Source organism: Amblyraja radiata, chromosome 23, assembly GCF_010909765.2.
Source record: "Amblyraja radiata isolate CabotCenter1 chromosome 23, sAmbRad1.1.pri, whole genome shotgun sequence".
Lineage (NCBI taxonomy): Eukaryota > Metazoa > Chordata > Chondrichthyes > Rajiformes > Rajidae > Amblyraja > Amblyraja radiata.
The window spans coordinates 24743545-24761078 of record NC_045978.1 but is presented as its reverse complement, the minus strand read 5'-3'; the positions used below and the strand labels follow the sequence as shown (position 1 = coordinate 24761078).

Below are 17534 nucleotides of genomic sequence, written 5' to 3'. Positions count from 1 at the left end.
GTTGAGGCAGATAGTCTCACAACATTTAAGAGTTTTTTGGACGGCCACTTGCCATGGCAAAGAAGCCAAATGTGATAGAAAATGGGTTTAGTATAACTGGATTCCTGGTGGCTAGCACAGACTCTGTGGACCAAAGGGCCTCCCTCCATGCTTTGTGCCTGCATGACTCCCTAAAACTTTATATAATTAATATTACTAATATAATTATATAATTGAATTATGTAATTATATTTATATTATATTATGTATATATATTATATTATATTATATTATATTATATTATATTATATTATATTATATTAACAGAATTATATGTTATTAGATATTTAATTAAACATAATTATATATTATTTCAGGGATAATTGTATAATATATTAGATATTCATTGTTTATAATATAATTAGATAATGATTATATAATTGTATGTAGGGGTGACACGTTCTACACTCACCCAGGCGAGCGTTGGATTGTGGGAGTTGTAGTCCCCGGGCGGTGACGTGTCTACACTCGCCCAGGCGAGCGTTGGATTGTGGGGGTTGTAGTCCCCGTGCGGTGACGCGATCTATATTCGCCCAGGCGAGCGTTGGATTGTGGGGGTTGTAGTCCCCGCGGTGACGTAAACTACGCGCGCCGCGTCCGGGGACTACACTTCCCATGGCCGCCGGCGGCGTGCAGACGCCATTTCCTCTTCCGCCCCCCTCCGGGCCGGTGGTTGGGGACAATGGCAGCTTCCTTGGTGCTGGTGATGGTGGTGGCCGTCACTGTCAGGGCCATGCTGTTCCGCTCCTCGCTGGCGGAGTTTATCTCGGAGCGGGTGGAGGTGGTGTCGCCGCTCACTTCCTGGAAGCGAGGTACGGGGAGGAGGGCGGTCGCTGGGCCGGGCAGCCCCATGCAAGCTGCAGCCATTCAGATGGGTCAGCAGGGATGGGTGGGGCCGAAGGGCCTCCTTTATGCTGCATGATTCCATTCCCTCCCATTGGTTTCCACTACAATGCTGAGAACTACATTCTGCACTCTGTATCTTACCCTTTGCTCCGCCTATTGTAATTGTTAATTGTACATTTATTGTGAGTTCATTGGTCGACTCAAAGTGAAGTATTGGAGCAACTCAGCGGGTCAGGCAGCATCTGTGGAGAAAACGATGGGTGCTGTTTTGGGTCCAGACCCTTCTTCAAACTGAGAATCAGGGGAGAGGGAAACTAGAGATATGAAAAGGTATAAAGAACAAATGAATGGAAGATATGCAAAAGGACAAATCAAAGCCACGATCAAGGAAAGGGGGAGCCCACAATGGTCCCTTGTTGGCTGTTGATGTACTTCTTCATACTTTTAGTTTCCCTCTCCCTTGACTCTCAGTGTGAAGAAGGGTCTTGACCCGAAACGGCACCTATTCTTTTTCTTCAGGGATGCTGCCTGACCCGCTTACTCCAGTTTTTTGTATCTACGGTGTAAACCAGCATCTGCAGTTCCTTCCTACACAATGGTTCAATGGTACTTTATTTGTCACATGTACCAAGGTACAGTGAAATTCATTTTTGTGTACAGCTCAGTACATGTATCCCTGTACATAAACACTTAGGGGACGGCCCAGTGGCGCAGTGGTAATAATGGATGGGATTTATATAGCGCCTTTCTAATACTCAAGGCGCTTTAAAGTGGTAGAGCTGCTGCCTTACACCGCCAGAGATCCAGGTTCAGTCCTGACTGCGGGTGCTGACTGCGTGGAGTTTGTATGTTCTCACTGTGACCACGTGGGTTTTCTCCGGTATCCTAGCACATTCAAAAGACGTAAAAGTCTGTTCCTCCAGTTTGTGTTTGGCCTCACTCTGCCAATGGAGGAGGCCAATGACCGAAAGGTTGAAATTGGGAGTTAAAATGGTTAGCAATTGCAGGCCTTGGTGGACAGAGTACAAATGTTTGGCAAGATGGTCGCCTAGTCCTCGCATGGTCTCACTGATGTAAAGTAGGGCACATTGTGAAGCACCAAATGTAGGGGATGAGGTTTGCAGAGGTGTACATGGACCTCTGATTTACCTGGAAGGGTTGCTGGAGTTCCTGGAGGGGAGAAGTGTAGGGTCTGATGTTACATCATCTGTGGTTGCCGGAGAAAGTACCTGGGGAGGGGCCGGGTTGGGTAGGAAAGTGTAAGCGAACCAAGGAGGGTAATCTCTGCAGAAAGGGATGGGAAGATGTGAAGTTTGCAGAAATGTCGGAGAATGATGTGTTGGTTGCAGAGCCTAGTGGGATGAAAGACGAGGACATGGGGAACTCTTATTGTTCTATCTAGCGGGAGAGCGACAACAGAAATGTGAGACGCTGAGGAATCCATCCACAACAGCAGGGGGAAACCGTTCTATTCTGTATTCAGTATTTACTTTAATGTCATTTTAACTGAGTACTTACATACACAGATGAAACGAACTACTGAAGAAAGGGGACATTTTGGATATCCAAGATTAGAGACCCTCATCTTTGATTAGTACGGGTGGCAGATCTTATGGGGAGAAGGCAGGAGAATGGGGTTAGGAGGGAGGGATAGATCAGCCATGATTGAATGGCGCAGTAGACTTGATAGGCAGAATGGTCTAATTCTGCTTCTATCACTTATGATCTTATGATCTTAATTGGCTTTAGACAAATTGTAAATTGTCACTAGTGTGTAGGACAGTGCTCGTTTAAGGGCCTGATTCCGCGCAGTATCTCTGAAGTCACTTAGTCACATCTTAGATAAGCATCTCAGATGCAGTACAAATGTATTGTAGTAATACACTGAGACAGTAAACTCTTGCAAAAACGGACCTCTATATAGCAGACTGACACCTCCCATTGCACCTTCCCTTCCCCCACTTCTGCCAGTGTCATGTGGTGGGAGCATCCATTTGTGAGAGCAGTGAGCGGGAGCAGCATGAAGGCAGCGAGAGTACTGGGCCCATCCCTGGCGCACCATGTGTGTGGCCGGGGACTGATGCTCCTCAACCCGTGAATTCCTGCTTGTTTAAGGCTGCATTTCTTCCTTCCCGATCATAAGTTAAACTTTACCCCCCCCCCCCCCCCCACTCATTCGGGTGTAGCGGGAAATCGGCAACAATGGACCACAGCCCCCACCCCATTATAGCGACGGTTTACTGTATACGGAGTTACAGATTACTATCTAAATGGCGTCAAGTTGGGAAAAGGGGAAGTGCAACGGGATCTGGGGGGTCCTTGTTCATCAGTCAATGAAAGTAGGCATGCAGGTACAGCAGGCATTAAAGAAAGCGAATGGCATGTTGGCCGTTAAAACGAGGCGCTGAGTATAGGATCAAAGAGGTCCTTCTGCAGTTGTACAGAGCCCTAGTGAGACCACACCTGGAGTATTGAGTGCAGTTTTGGTCCCCTAATTTGAGGAAGGACTTTCTTGCTATTGAGGGAGCGCAGCATAGGTTTACAAGGTTAATTCCTGGGATGGCGGGACTGTCATATGCTGAGAGAATTGAGCGGCTGGGCTTGTACACTCTGGAGTTTAGAAGGATGAGAGAGGATCTTATTGAAACATTTAAGATTGTTAAGGGTTTGGACACGCTAGAGGCAGGAAACATGTTCCCGATGTTGGGGGGAGTCCAAAACCAGGGGCCACAGTTTAAGAATAAGGGCTAAGCCATTTAGAACGGAGATGAGGAAACACTTTCTCTCACAGAGAGTTGTGAGTGTGGAATTCTCTGCCTCAGAGGGTGGTGGAGGCCGGTTCTCTGGATACTTTCAAGAGAGAGCTAGATAGGGCTCTTAAAGATAGCGGAGTCAGGGTATATGGGGAGAAGGCAGGAACGGGGTACTGATTGTGGATGATCAGCCACGATCACATTGAATGGCGGTGCTGGCTCGAAGGGCCGAATGGCCTACTCCTGCATCTATTGTCTATTGATTCATCAGATTTGGAGCAATTTTCAAGTCTCTTGTTGTAAATGTAGGGTTCTTGACCAGACATTGATGGCTCATTGTCCTGGCTTGTACTGATGTAAAGGGAAATTCTTTTTTTGCATACAGTTCTGTATTAGTATAATTATAGAAACAAAGAACTGCAGATGTTGGTTTGTACCAAAGATAGACACAAAGTGCTAGAGTAACACAGGCAGCATATCTGGACCAAAAGGATAGGTGACATTTCGATTCGGGATCCTATCCTTATTCTTCATTTTTCACCCATTCTTTTTCTCCAGAGATGCTGCCTGACCTGCTGAATTACTCTAGAACTTTGTGTCTAGCTCAATTATACATAACACATCTTAGATGCAGTACAGGTGCATAGGAATAGTACGCTGAGAGAGTATACAAGAGTCACCAGGTTTGGGAATGTTTTCAAGTCCCAGATGTTATAAGTGCTGTGTTCTTCGTCTGGCCATGAAGACCAGTTGTCCTGGCAGCATTGCAGGGTGGGACTGGCCAAGCGAACAGTTGGAGCCTCCACACTGCTCCCTGCTGCTGCAGGTCACATCTGATCCAGCCGAGCCCAGGCTGCTGCAGAGCTTCCAGCGGCCCACTCTCCCCCCACCATCGAGGTGCCCTGCACTGCCTCCCACAGCCTGTCCACTTACTAGCCTTTTGTTCCTTGTGTCCGCCGCTATCTTGGATCTCTTCACCCTCCTCTCCGGGCCTCGGGGACAAGCAGGGCAGGACTCAGCAACTTGCCTCTTGTGGATAGCGGGCAAACCAGGCCTGCTGCGGGAAGATATGTGCAGCACCATGGTCTGCTGCCTTTTGATTGTATTCAGGTTTGGGTTCATTATTGTCACGTGTGCCACGGTGCAGTGAAAAGCTTTGCTTTGCCAATTATCCAAACAAATCAGATTATACCATAGATACAATGTGTAGGAGGGAATTGCAGATGCTGGTTTAAACCGAAGATAGACGCAAAATGTTGGAGTGACTCAGCTGGAATGGCAGCATCTCTGGAAAGAAGGAATGGGTGGCGTTTCGGAACGTCTCCCATTCCCGCTCTCCAGAGATGCAGCCTGTCCCTCTGAGTTACTCCAGCATTTTGTGTCTATGCATAGATACATTCAGTTCCAACATGAGTGCGGTAGGTAGAGCGAAGAAAAAGATACAGAGTGCAGAACATAGTTCTCAGCCTGGTACTGCATCAGTTCTAGAGAGAGTCCAATGTCCGCAATGGGGTAGAGTTGAATTGCACAGTACTCTGGCTAATGGAAGGACCGTTCAGAAGCCCAACAATGGCGGGGAAGAACCCATTTTGCACGCAGACCTGCAGACTGCATTCCCCGCCAAACAGATGCAGGGAGAAGGAGGAATTTTATGTACAATATTATCTGATCCATTTGGATGCCATGCAAAACAAAGTTTTTTACTGGAGATACAAGAAAAGGGTGGCGCAGCTGGTAGAGCCACTGCATCCCAGCGGCAGAGACTGGAGTTTGATCCAGACCTCCAGGGTGCTCTCCGAGTCAAATTTTACGTTCACCCTGTGACCACATGGGTTGCCTCCTCGTGCTCTGTTTCCTCCCACATCCCAGAATTTGAAACGTGTGGGCTTCTGCTTTTAGCGCTGAATATCTCATCTCAAGGATGACTTTATAATGTGGACTCGGTGGGCCGAAGGGCATATTTCCATGTTGTATCTCTAAAACTAAAAACTAATTGTCATATGGAAAAATGAAACTCTGACTTGCAGGAGCATTGCAGGCCTGTAAACACAGTGCATAGATGATATAAAATAAATTAAAAATCAGTAAATTAATAATGCTTTACTAGTGCAAGAAAACTCCAAAGTCCTTAGCACAACCAAAAACTGCCAAAGTTCAGAGTTGAGGTTAGTATTGTATAGAATCAGATCTGGTCTGGATCATACTTCAAACGGTCTGAAGAAGAGTCCCAACCTGAAACATTGTCTATCTATATTGTGTATCTATTCCCTCCACAGATGCTGCCTGACCTGCTGAGTGCCGCAAGCACCTTGTCTTAGCATCCTCTATCACAATGGGTCCCTCTTTGTTCTTTGTGCCTTAAATAAGATTAAATTAAATTGCAAGTGCCTGCCTCAACTAACTCCTCTGGCAGCTCGTTCCATATACCCACCACCCTCTGTGTGAAGTGGGCGAGGTTACTAGCAATGTCTCTGCAGCTAAAGCGCTTGTTGTCTTGGTCCAGAATTCATGGGAAGCTCCTGAATTGGCGGAAAAGTCCCAGACTATAAATGTTTAATGACGTTGGTTCAGAAAGCTGCATAAATGAATGAAGATCAATCATTTAATCTCTCTACATTTTGCAACTGGATTAATCGTGTTTGTTTCCCTCTGTTACAGTGGTGGAAGGGCTTGCCTTGCTGGATCTAGGAGTATCCCCATATTCTGGAAATGTCTTCCATGAAGTAAGTATAATGTTGCCAGCTGTGTGTTGATGGAGAACCTTGATTAATGTTATGGCACCGTTTATTGCTTCATTTATAACTTGGCAGCTGGTTCTGCTGCTTGTCTTCTGATGCCCTAGCATGTATGCTATGTTGCACTCCATCCTATTCACAGACTAGTTCCCATGCAGATATCCTATGAATTGGTAAAACGGAAGAAGTAAAAGCATGGAACTGCAGATGCTGGTTTACAAAAAAGGACACAGAATGCTGGAGTAACTCAGCGGGGTCAGCATTTCTGGAGATCGTGGATAGGTGACGTTTTGGGTTGGGCCCTTCTTCAGACTCTTCTTCAGTTAGTGGGCTGTTGGTTTCAAAGAGGTTGTATTACAAAAGGCACGACTTTAGACTCTAGAGATACAGCGAATCCGCGCTGACCAGCGATCACCCCATACACTAGCACTGCCCGATACAATAGGGGCAATTCACAATTTATGGAAGCCAATTAACCTACAAACCTGTACATCTTTGAAGTGTGGGAGGAAACCGGAGCACCCAAAGGCAACTTACATAATCACAGGGAGATCGTACAAACTCCGTACAGACAACACCCATGGTCAGGATTGAACCCCGGTCTCTGGCGCTGTAAGGCAGCAACTCTACCGCTGTGCCACAGTGCTACCTTCAGGTTAATTGAAATAATGAATGACATCAAATCAGTTTCTTCATGACCGCAGGTGAATCTTGGATCAAAAATTGACACCGGGCCTTCCAAGGGATATCGATTAAGTGCAGGCAGATGGGACTAGCTAGTGGGGATTCCTCCTGCTTTCTTCCTCCCAGCTCCCCCATTCCCCCCACCTTCAATCAGTCTGAAGAAGGGTCCTGACCTTAGATGTCGCCTATCCATGTTCTCCAGAGATACTGCCTGGTCTGCTGTGTTACTCTCAGCACTTTGCGTTGACATTTGGTAAAGCTGATTTGCATCTTAGAAACCTATTGAGTCCAGAAGAAGGCTCTTGACCTGAAATGTCAACATTCCATTTCCCTGAACAAATGCTGCCTCATCCACTAAGTTGCACCGGCAGATTGATTTTGTTCATGATTCAACATGTCTTACCAGTTTAGTTTAGTTTATTATTTAAACTATTTTATTATTTATTTAGTTTATTAAAGTGCCACCAGGGGGCGCCGCATGTTGGCAATCTCGCCTTTTGGTCTCTTTATTGTTATTTTTAGTGTGTTTTAAAAGTTTTAATGTTCTCTGGTTTGTTCGATGTGGGGGGTTGGGGAAGGGGTCGGGGGAAACTTTTTTTCAATCTCTTACCTTGCCGGAGATGCGATTGTTTTCCGGGTAGTATCTCCGGTCGCTCTGCGGCCTAACATCGTGGAGCTGGAGGCCTTGCTTGGGAAGCTGCAAACGACGCAGAAAGTTCGACCAGCCCCGACCCGCGGCCAGATCGCCCGGAGTGGGGGAGCTGAGATTCCTCCCACCCCCCGATGCAGGAGCTTGATCGCCCCGATGCGGCCCGACCGCCGGCTACGGGAGCCAAGATCACGCCGTCAAGGGAGGACTCGAGGCCCCCGACCGCGGGAGAACAAAGAAGGGAAGAGATTTAACTTTTTTTCGCCTTCCATCACAGTGAGGAATGTGGAGGAGTCACTGTGGTGGGTGTTTATGTTAAAATGTATTTTGTGTGTTCTGTTGCTTTTTATTGGTATGACTATATGAAAAATGAAATTCCTCGTATGTTGCAAAACATACTTGGATAATAAAATATGATTATGATTATTGTCATGTTTCCCGTGATACAGTGGAAAGCTTCTGTTTGCACGCTATCCATCAAAGAAAGACGACATTAATATAATCAAGCCTCCCATAGTGCACAGATAAAGGATAAAGTGTACAACAATGTGGGAATGCTGCAATCACAGTTGTAGACGAAACAATCTGTATGCAAGATCCTAAAATCAGTAATAACCAGATAAGGAGTGACAATCTGTGCCTCCATAAGGAGTTATATGAGATTGCTAACCGTGATCATGGGTCTGCAATGCTCTAGTAATTTGAAGGCACAAAGCTCAACAGGTCAGGCAGCACCTCCGGAGTATGTGGACTGGTGACTTTCCGGTTAGTTGATGTAGTGCTTTTCTGGGCTAATCTTTAAATGCACGTAAGTTGCGTGTTAGCACTGACAATTTGGTTGAGGCAACCCAGTATCTATGGGGCCATCTCTTGTCAAATTGAGGTCATTTTATAGTCTGCATGGTTTCAGCATTGACATTCAATTGGTGCTTTTAGACTGATACCAGTTTGGATCACAGAATGTAGGCATCTTTATACTGTAGAATCTCTCTTTCTGAACCAGCTGTCAATCCTGCTGAATGGATGTGATGGATTTGAGTGTCAGTGTAATATATAGTCTTCCCACTGACTGGATACGCAACAAATAGCTTTTCACTATACCACGTGATATGCAACAAAAAGCTTTTCACATGACAATAAAATTAACTAACTAAAATAAACTTTCAAGCTGGAAACGGTGCAGAGAAAATTGATGAGGATGCTGCCAGGACTCAAGGGACTGAGCTACAGGGAGAGGTTGAGCAGGCTAGGACTCTATTCCTTGGAACGCAGGTGGATGAGAGATGATCTTATAGACATGGACGGAAATCCTGCAGTGGAACGGAGGAACACGTTTCCCCACTCCCCCCCCAATGCTTTGAGAGGTGGGGGATAATCACCCCCATGTTTTGTAATCCGGACTTTATCAGGCGCTTTCTAAGGGCTGAATTGGCCCGTTCGCAGGGCTGCATCGAGGCGATCAAGGCTCCCGATGTTGAAGCCCCCGCGGCCGATTCAAGCCCCCGTGAGGGGCCGATTCAAGCCCCACAATTCGGGGCGGACAAAGCTGCTGTTGCTGGAGTTCGGAGTCAGTCACCAACCAGGTCAGCTTCCGATGTTACCGTCTACAGGGCCCACGGCCGAAGCATCGCGTGCGCGTGTGTGGCCGCCAAGAAATTGTATTCCCCCCATGTTTTGATAGCGATTTCCGTGCCTGCTTATAGAGGTGCACTAAATGAGAGAAATAGATCAGGTGGATGCACAGAGTCTCTTGCCCAGAGTAGGGAAATTGAGAACCAGAGGACATAGGTTAAGGTGAGGGGGGAGGAAAGATTTAATAGGAGCCTGAGTGGTAACATTTTCACACAAAGGGTGGTGGATGTATGGAACGAGTTGCCGGAGGCGGTAGTTGAGGCAGGTACTATCGCAACTTTAAGAAACATTTGGGCAAGTACATGAATAAGACAGTTTAGAGGGATATGGGCCACATGCAGGCAGGTGGGTCTAACATAGATGAGACATGTTGGGCAGAAGGGCCAGTTTGCAAGCTGTATGTCTATGACTATAAACTAAACGCAGGGAGCAGGTGCAGAGCTGTTCATCTACCAAGTGATATTAAACCAATAAAACAAGTGAGCTATGAGTTGTGATGGCTTCCCCTCGTAACCATAGTAAAGCCCTGACTAGCCATCCTTGCCTAAATTGGTTATTTAAATCATATGCATATGTAAGTAGAGTGGTTCTGACCCAATGTCCCGTTAAACTATTCTAGTAAACTCTGCTGTCTTTATCATTTTTTTGGTTATTTGATGAAAAATTATCCTTTATGTTAGCTAGTACATTTACTATGGGTTTTTTTTACAGACTCCTCTGATCATATACCTGTTCCATTTTCTTATTGATTATGCAGAGTTTGTCTTTATGGTAAGTAAAGTTACCAAATATTGTCTGTTCATGACACTTTTCAACGACTTGCTGTGTTAGCTGTTTTTGACAGCCAAGTGCATTTTGTTTCTGCAGGCGATGGACATTCTCACTGCAGTTGCACTCTACATTGTTGCAGAGGATTTCAACAGGGTTGTGGTAAGAACATTGTATTATGTGTTATAACTGTATAACTTTTGACATTGTTTGTAGCTGGCTCTAACGATAAAGCCCTTTCCCATTCATAGTCATTCCAGATATTTCCTCATCAAAAATTCCCTTTCACATTGTCGCAAAAGCCAAGCATAGATCTTCATCAGGATCCATTTTTTTTGTGCCCCAAAAGATGGAAATGGCTCAGGGCAGCACGGAGGTGCAGCGGTAGAGTTGCTGCCTTACAGTGCCAGAGACCAGGGTGCGATCCTGACAAATTGGAAATACAAGGATGGAGTTAAAGGGAAAGAGAGTATAGGAAAAGTTAAGAAAGGCATCAGAATTAACGGGACAAAGCTCACGAAGGGATAGAGAGTATGGCCAAGTGAAATAGGAATCAATGTTAAAGGTGAGGTGAGTAATGGATTAAAAGTATTATATCTGAATGCGCAAAGTATAAGAAGTAAAATGGATGAGCTTGAGGCTCAGTTAGAGATTGGTAGATATGACATTGTGAGGATTATAGAGACATGGCTGCAGGAGGTTCGAAGCTGGGAACTAAATATTCAGGGTTATACGTCCTACAGAAAAGGACAGGCAGGTGTGGGCAGAGGAGGTGGGGTAGCTCTGTTGGTGAGGGATGAAATTCGGTCCCTTGCGAGGGATGACATAGGGACTGACGATGTAGGGTCGCTGTGGATAGAATTTAGGAATTGTAAAGGTAAGAAGACACTAATGGGAATTATCTACAGGCCCCCAAACAGTAGCCTGGATATAGGGTGCAAGTTGCAGCAGGAGTTAAAATTGTCGGTAACAAAGGTAATGCCACTGTGGTTGTGGGAGATTTCAGTATGCAGGTAGACTGGGAAAATCAGGTTGGTTCTGGACCCCCCAAGAAAGGGAGTTTGTAGAAAACCTTCGAGAGTGCCTCCGAGATGGAACAGCTTGTATTGGAGCCTACCAGAGAGAAGGCAATTCTGGATTTAGTGTTGTCTAATGAACCAGATTTAATAAGAGAACTCAAGGTAAAGGAACCGCTAGGTGGTAGTGACAAGATAAGTTTTAATCTGCAATTTGAGAGGGAGAAGGTTAAATCTGAAGTGTCAGTGTTGCAGTTGAACAAAGGGATGAGAGAGGAGCTGGCCAAGGTCGACTGGAAAAGGATCCTAGCAGGAATGACGGTGGAACAGCAATGGCAGGAATTTCTGGGCATAATCCAGAAGATGCAGGATCATTTCATTCCAAAGAGGAAGAAAGATTCTAAGGGGAGTAAGAGGCAACCGTGGCTGACAAGGGAAGTTAGGGACCCTATGAAACTAAAAGTAAAGGTATATAACACAGCAAAAAAGTAGCGGGAAGCCAGAGGATTGGGACACTTTCAAAGGACATCAGAAGGTAACAAAAAGGCCAATACGGGGTGAAAAGATGAAGTACGAGGGTAAGCTCGCCAAGAATATAAAGAAGGATAGTAAATGCTTCTTTAGGTATGTTATGAGAAAAAGATTAGTAAAGACAAATGTGGGTCCCTTGAAGGCAGAAACAGGGGAAATTATTATGGGGAAGTAGAAAATGGCAGAATAGTTGAACAGGTACTTTGGTTCTTTCTGCACAATGGAAGACACAAACAATCTCCCTAGAGGACAGAGGATCTAGGGAGACGGAGGAACTGAAAGAAATTTGCATTGGGTGAGAAATAGTATTGGGTAGACTGATGGGACTGAAGGCTGATAAATCCCCAGGGCCTGATGGTCTGCATCCCAGGGTACTCAAGGAGGTAGCTCAAGAAATTGTGGACGCATTGGTGATCATTTTCCAATGTCCTATAGATTCAGGATCAGTTCCTGTGGATTGGAGGGTAGCTAATGTTATCCCACTTTTCAAGAAAGCAGGGAATTATAGACCAGTTAGCCTGACATCGGTGGTGGGAAAGATGTTGGAGTCAATTATTAAAGAAGTAATAATGGGGCATTTGGATAGCAGTAAAAGGATTGATCCGTCAGCATGGATTTACGAAGGGGAAATCCTGCTTGACTAATTTTCTGGAATTTTTTGAGGATGTGACAAGTAAAATGGATGAAGGAGAGCCAGTGGATGTAGTGTATCTGGACTTTCAGAAAGCCTTTGATAAGGTCCCACACAGGAGATTAGTGGGGAAAATTAGAGCACATGGTATTGGGGGTGTGGTATTGACATGGATAGAGAATTGGTAGGCAGACAAGAAACAAAGAGTAGGAATAAACGGGTCCCTGTTAGAATGACAGGCAGTGGCGAGTGGAGTGCCGCAAGGCTCGTTGCCAGGGCTGTAACTATTTACAATATACATTTATGATTTAGATGATAGAATTAAAAGTAACACTAGCAAATTTGCAGATGACACAAAGCTGGGTGGCAGCGTGAACTGCGAAGAGGATGCCAGGAGGTTGCAGGGTGACGGACAGGTTGAGTGAATGGGCAGATGCATGACAGATGCAGTATAATGTAGATAAATGTGAAGTTATCCACTTTGTAGGCAAGAACAAGGAGGCAGATTATTATCTCAATGGTGTCAGATTAGGAAAAAGGGAAGTGCAACGAGACCTGGGTGACCTTGTACACCAGTCACTGAAAGTAAACATGCAGATACAGAAGGCAGTGAAGACTGGCATGTTGGCCTTCATTGCGAAAGGATTTGAGTATAGGAATAAAGAGGTCCTTCTGCAGTTGTACAGGACCCTGGTTAGACCACGTCTGAAGTATTGCGTGCAGTTTTGCTTTCCTAATTTGAGGAAGGGCATCCTTGCTGTTGAGGGAGTGCAGCGTAGGTTCACTAGGTTAATGCCTCGGATGGCGGGACTGTCATATGAGGAAAGATTGGAAAGACTGGGCTTGTATTCACTGGAATTTAGGATGAGAGGGGATCTTGTAGGAACTTATAAAAGGACTGGACAAGCTCGATGCAGGAAAAATCGTCCCAATGTTGGGGGAGTCCAGAACCAGGGGACACAGTCTAGGAATAAAGGGGAGGCCATTTAAAATTGAGATTAGAAAAAACTTTTTCACCCAGAGAGGTGTGAACTTGTGGAATTCTCTGCCACAGGAGAGAGTAGAGGCCAATTCACTGGATGGATTTAAAAGAGAGTTAGATGGAACTCTTGGGGCTAGTGGAATCAAGGGGTATGGGGAGAAGGCAGGCAAGGGTTACTGATTGTGGATGATCAGCCATGATCACAATGATTGGTGGTGCTGGCTCGAAGAGCTGAATGGCCTCCTCCTGCACCTATTTTCTATTTTTCTATGTTCACAGGTGCTATCTGTAGGCAGTTTGTGTGTTCTCCCTGTGATCGTGTGGGTTTTTTTCAGGCGTTTTGGTTTCCTACCGCACACCTAGAAAGGTTAATTGGCTTCAGTAAAATTGTAAATTGTCCCGAGTGTGTAGGATAGTGTTAGTGTACGGGGTGAGCACTGGCCAGCGCAGACTCGGTGGGCCGAAGGGACTGTTTCCACGTTGCATGTCTAAAGTCTGTGTGTAGGTCTTGTTAAACGTATACATTTTTTTGGGTTCAGGTGTTTAATATTTTTGTACGTGTGTTTGTAGTGGATAATGATGCCACAATCTGCAAACTAACTGGGTCTATTTTTAGTTTGTAACGTGCTGATTCAAGTAGGAGCATTTCCTGCCTTTAACAGGAGATGCTTATCCCTTACTCTGTGGGTGAGAATGATAACTGGGCAGCAGGTACTGACTTTGTGAATCAGTGGTATTTACATAACCTCAGCCTCAAAGACAGTCCACACCAATTAAAAAGATTTGAAAACGAAAAAAATCCAAGCCACTGCTGGTTTAGGACATTTGATTTTACAACAACATCATAAAACGACATAATGTCTGCAATATGAATCAAAATCTTCAGATCAAGCAGGAACATATTGGGGAGGCACAGTGGTAGAGTTGCTGCCTTACAGCGGCATAGACCCGGGTTCAATCCTGACTACGGGTGCTGTCTGTACGGAGTTTGAATTTTCTTCCCGTGACCGCGTGGCTTTTCTCCGGGTGCTCGGGTTTCCTCCTACACTACAAAGACGTGCAGGTTTGTAGCTTAATTGGCTTGGGTAAAATTGTAAATTGTCCCTAGTGTGTAGGATAGTGGCAGTGTACCGGGCGATCACTGGTCAGCATGGACTATGTGAGCCGAATGGCCCTTTTCCACGCTGTATCTCTGGTCTAAAATCTAAAGCAGCAAAAAAATTGGGGAAGGAGAGGAGAAGTAAAAACCTATTATTCTAGGAGACACTCGGATTTGTGAAGGAAGTGCAGAAGCTGGTTTACCAAAATTAGACACAGTTTTGAAGCAACTCAGTGGGTCAGACAGCATCTCTGGAGAACATGGATAAGTGACGTTTTGGTTCGGGACCCTTCTTCACTGACAAAGGGACCTGACCCCAATCGTCACCAATCCATGTTCTCCAGAGAGTTGCTCCAGCAATTTGTATCACAATTATTCTTGTTTTGTTTGAAGTGTCATAATATTTGATTGTCCCAGATGCAGCAAACCAACGGCAAGATTGACTGATCACTGCGAGGGCGAATGCATTTCAAAGAAATTTAAATTGAATGACTAGAATTAAACTATAACTGTGACACTGAAGCTTTTTAATTTAATTTTTATTTCTCAGTTTAGAAAACAGCGGATTGCATTTGAATTCAAGAAATATGCTTGTGATGTCATCTCACTGGTCAGGACTCCGAAAGAAATGTATCATATTCCCCTTAAGGTAGCACTGTTGTAAGTAAGAAAGTATATTGTCATTATCAGTACTGTGATATCTGTGTTGATTTGGGGTGATTCAGATGGCCAAATGCCACTGGATGTGTAGCATGACACGGGTTAGGGTAGATTTGGGTTCTCATCCTGTTAACATTAGCATCCACCTTTGTACCAGCTGGTAAACCCTGGAAGTACCTGTGGTTAAAGTAAAGCACTTTGGAGTGATTACATTACACCTTTTAAAGTCTCAGGACACACCAGAGCACATTTCAGACAATGAAATACTTGGACGTTTAGTCATTTGTGCCACATAGAAAGCCTAGCAGCCAATGTCTGCACTTAATTTGGAGAATTGTGTTCAGTTTTGGTCACCCTGCTAAAGATGGAAAGACGTTGTTAAACTGGGAAGACTGCAGAGAAGGTTTATGAGGATGTGGGAGAGTTTGGGCAAGGGAGAACTTTATTACGGAGCGCAGGAGGATGAGGGATGATCATCTCGAGGTGTATAAGATCATGAGGGGAACAGAGTACCCAGAGAGGGAGAACAAGAACCAGTGGACATAGGTTTAAGGTGAGAGGGAAAGATTGAATGTGAGAGGCAATTTTTTCACAAAGAGGGTGGTAGGTATATGGAATGAGCTGCCAGCGGTAGTTGAAGCAGGTACTGCTGAATACAGAGGTGTGGTCAACGACTTTGTTGAGTGGCGTGGGCTAAATCACCTGCAGCTCAACACCGACAAGACTACGGAATTAATAGCGGACTTCAGGAGGAGAGGAACACCCCTATCCCCCGTCTCCATCAATGGTGTGCATGTGCAGTTTACCAGGGAGTACAAATACCTTGGACTGGTCCAGGAACGCTGACGCCCTGTACAAGAAGGGACTGAGCCGGCTGTACATTTTGAGAAGGCTTCGCTCCTTCTACATCTGCAGTAAGATGCTGCAGATGTTCTACCAATCGGTGGTAGCCAGTGCCATCTTCATCGCTGTCATGTTCTGGGGCAGCAGGGCGAAGGCCACAGACAATTATCTTTTTCCAAACTAACTCCGGTATTTAAAAATGTTTTTAGTTGAAAGTAGGTCAGAGCGGTGAGCCGTTGATAAATGGTGCAATTAGTAATTTATAATTAACATAGTTTAACTCTGGTGTAGAGCTGCACGATACCAGATTATTGTAATACTATATTAATCATGAACTTGTCATTTGCACTCCTTAAAAAAAAAAATGCTTAACCTACGTAATATAACTATTACTGGACTCGGTCAATAGGCATCGACTCATATGGTGAACACAAATAATTATTTAATGTATCCACCTACACTCATATTTGGCTGGTGTTTTATATAACCATTTAAATAACAAAATTAAATGAGTAAGGAAGTTAGCCGGTTACGTTTAAGTGATTCCACATATATGCCAGAGACCCGGGTTTAATCCCGACCAAGGGTGCTGTCTGTATGGTGTTAAGCCCAGTTTTCGCTGATTGGTTAACATGCCACAAAAAAGCTTTTCACTGTACCTCGGTGCATGTGACAAACTAAACTAAACTAGGGCGGCACAATGGCAGAGTTGCTGCTTCAGCACCAGAGGCCCGGATTCAATCCTGACTATGAGTGCTGTCTACATGAAGTTTGCACATTCTCCTATGCCCGTGTGGGTTTTTCTCCAGGTGCTCCGGTTTCCACCCACACTCCAAAAATGTCCAGATTTACAGTTAATTGGCTTCTGTAAATTGTCCCTTTACAATTGTAAAGTGTGTCGGATAAAACTGGTGTATGGATGATCGTTGGTCGGCGCGGACTCGGTGGGCCGAAGGGCATGTTTCCACGCTGTTTCTCTAAAGTAACCCGAAACAAATCACGAAAGCATTAAGTGAATGCCTGCTTTGGTAGACTAAGAACCCTGGCATCAAGAGTCAAAAAAGCAAACTGCTGGAGGAACCCAGTAAATCAGGCAGCATCTGTGGAGGGACATGGATAAAGGATGTTTCACGTCAGGACATCTTCCTAACCCAAAACATCGTCTGTCCATTTCCCTCCACAGATAATGTCTAATCTACTGTGTTCCTACTGCAGTTTGTATTTTTACACTGACAGGCATGAGGGTGTACATGAAACTATGCATTCATTAAAGAATGAATGCATAGTTTGTAGGCTATATATAGTTATCAATTAAAATGTGATTCTAGCTACAGCTATCGAGAATTTAAATATACTTAGTAGATCAAAGGATAAGGCTTAGAATGATGCCAAGATAGCGGCAAACCTGAAGATTTCAGAATTCAGCACAGCATAGTGAAAAGCATTAAAATACATTGTAGAGCTAAAAGTCAAGAGTGTATAATTGTCTTATACAGGCACATCGGGTTTTACTCTCTTGTTTTTAGAATAACGCGCTGGTGTAATTACTACAGAAGTTTAATTTACCTATTTTCGGAATAATGCGCTCAAACTTATGTCTGGCAAACGCATACATCAGCTTTCAGTTATCTTGTAAGTTTGGTTTTGCTTATCAGAAAGCAAACTC

At 44.8% G+C, this 17534-nt stretch overlaps 1 protein-coding gene across 1 annotated transcript in view; it reads left to right on the top strand.

Moving 5' to 3' along the window:
- The first annotated feature begins 686 nt into the window (after positions 1–686).
- The window catches only part of pigu (phosphatidylinositol glycan anchor biosynthesis class U), a 30236-nt gene continuing 13388 nt past the window's right edge, over positions 687–17534 (top strand). Inside the window, exons 1-5 of the mRNA XM_033041845.1 lie at positions 687–851; positions 6297–6361; positions 10050–10109; positions 10206–10268; positions 14916–15025. Coding sequence (XP_032897736.1) covers positions 722–851; positions 6297–6361; positions 10050–10109; positions 10206–10268; positions 14916–15025 — 428 coding nt within the window. The 5' untranslated portion in view covers positions 687–721. The remainder of the gene's footprint in view (positions 852–6296; positions 6362–10049; positions 10110–10205; positions 10269–14915; positions 15026–17534) is intronic.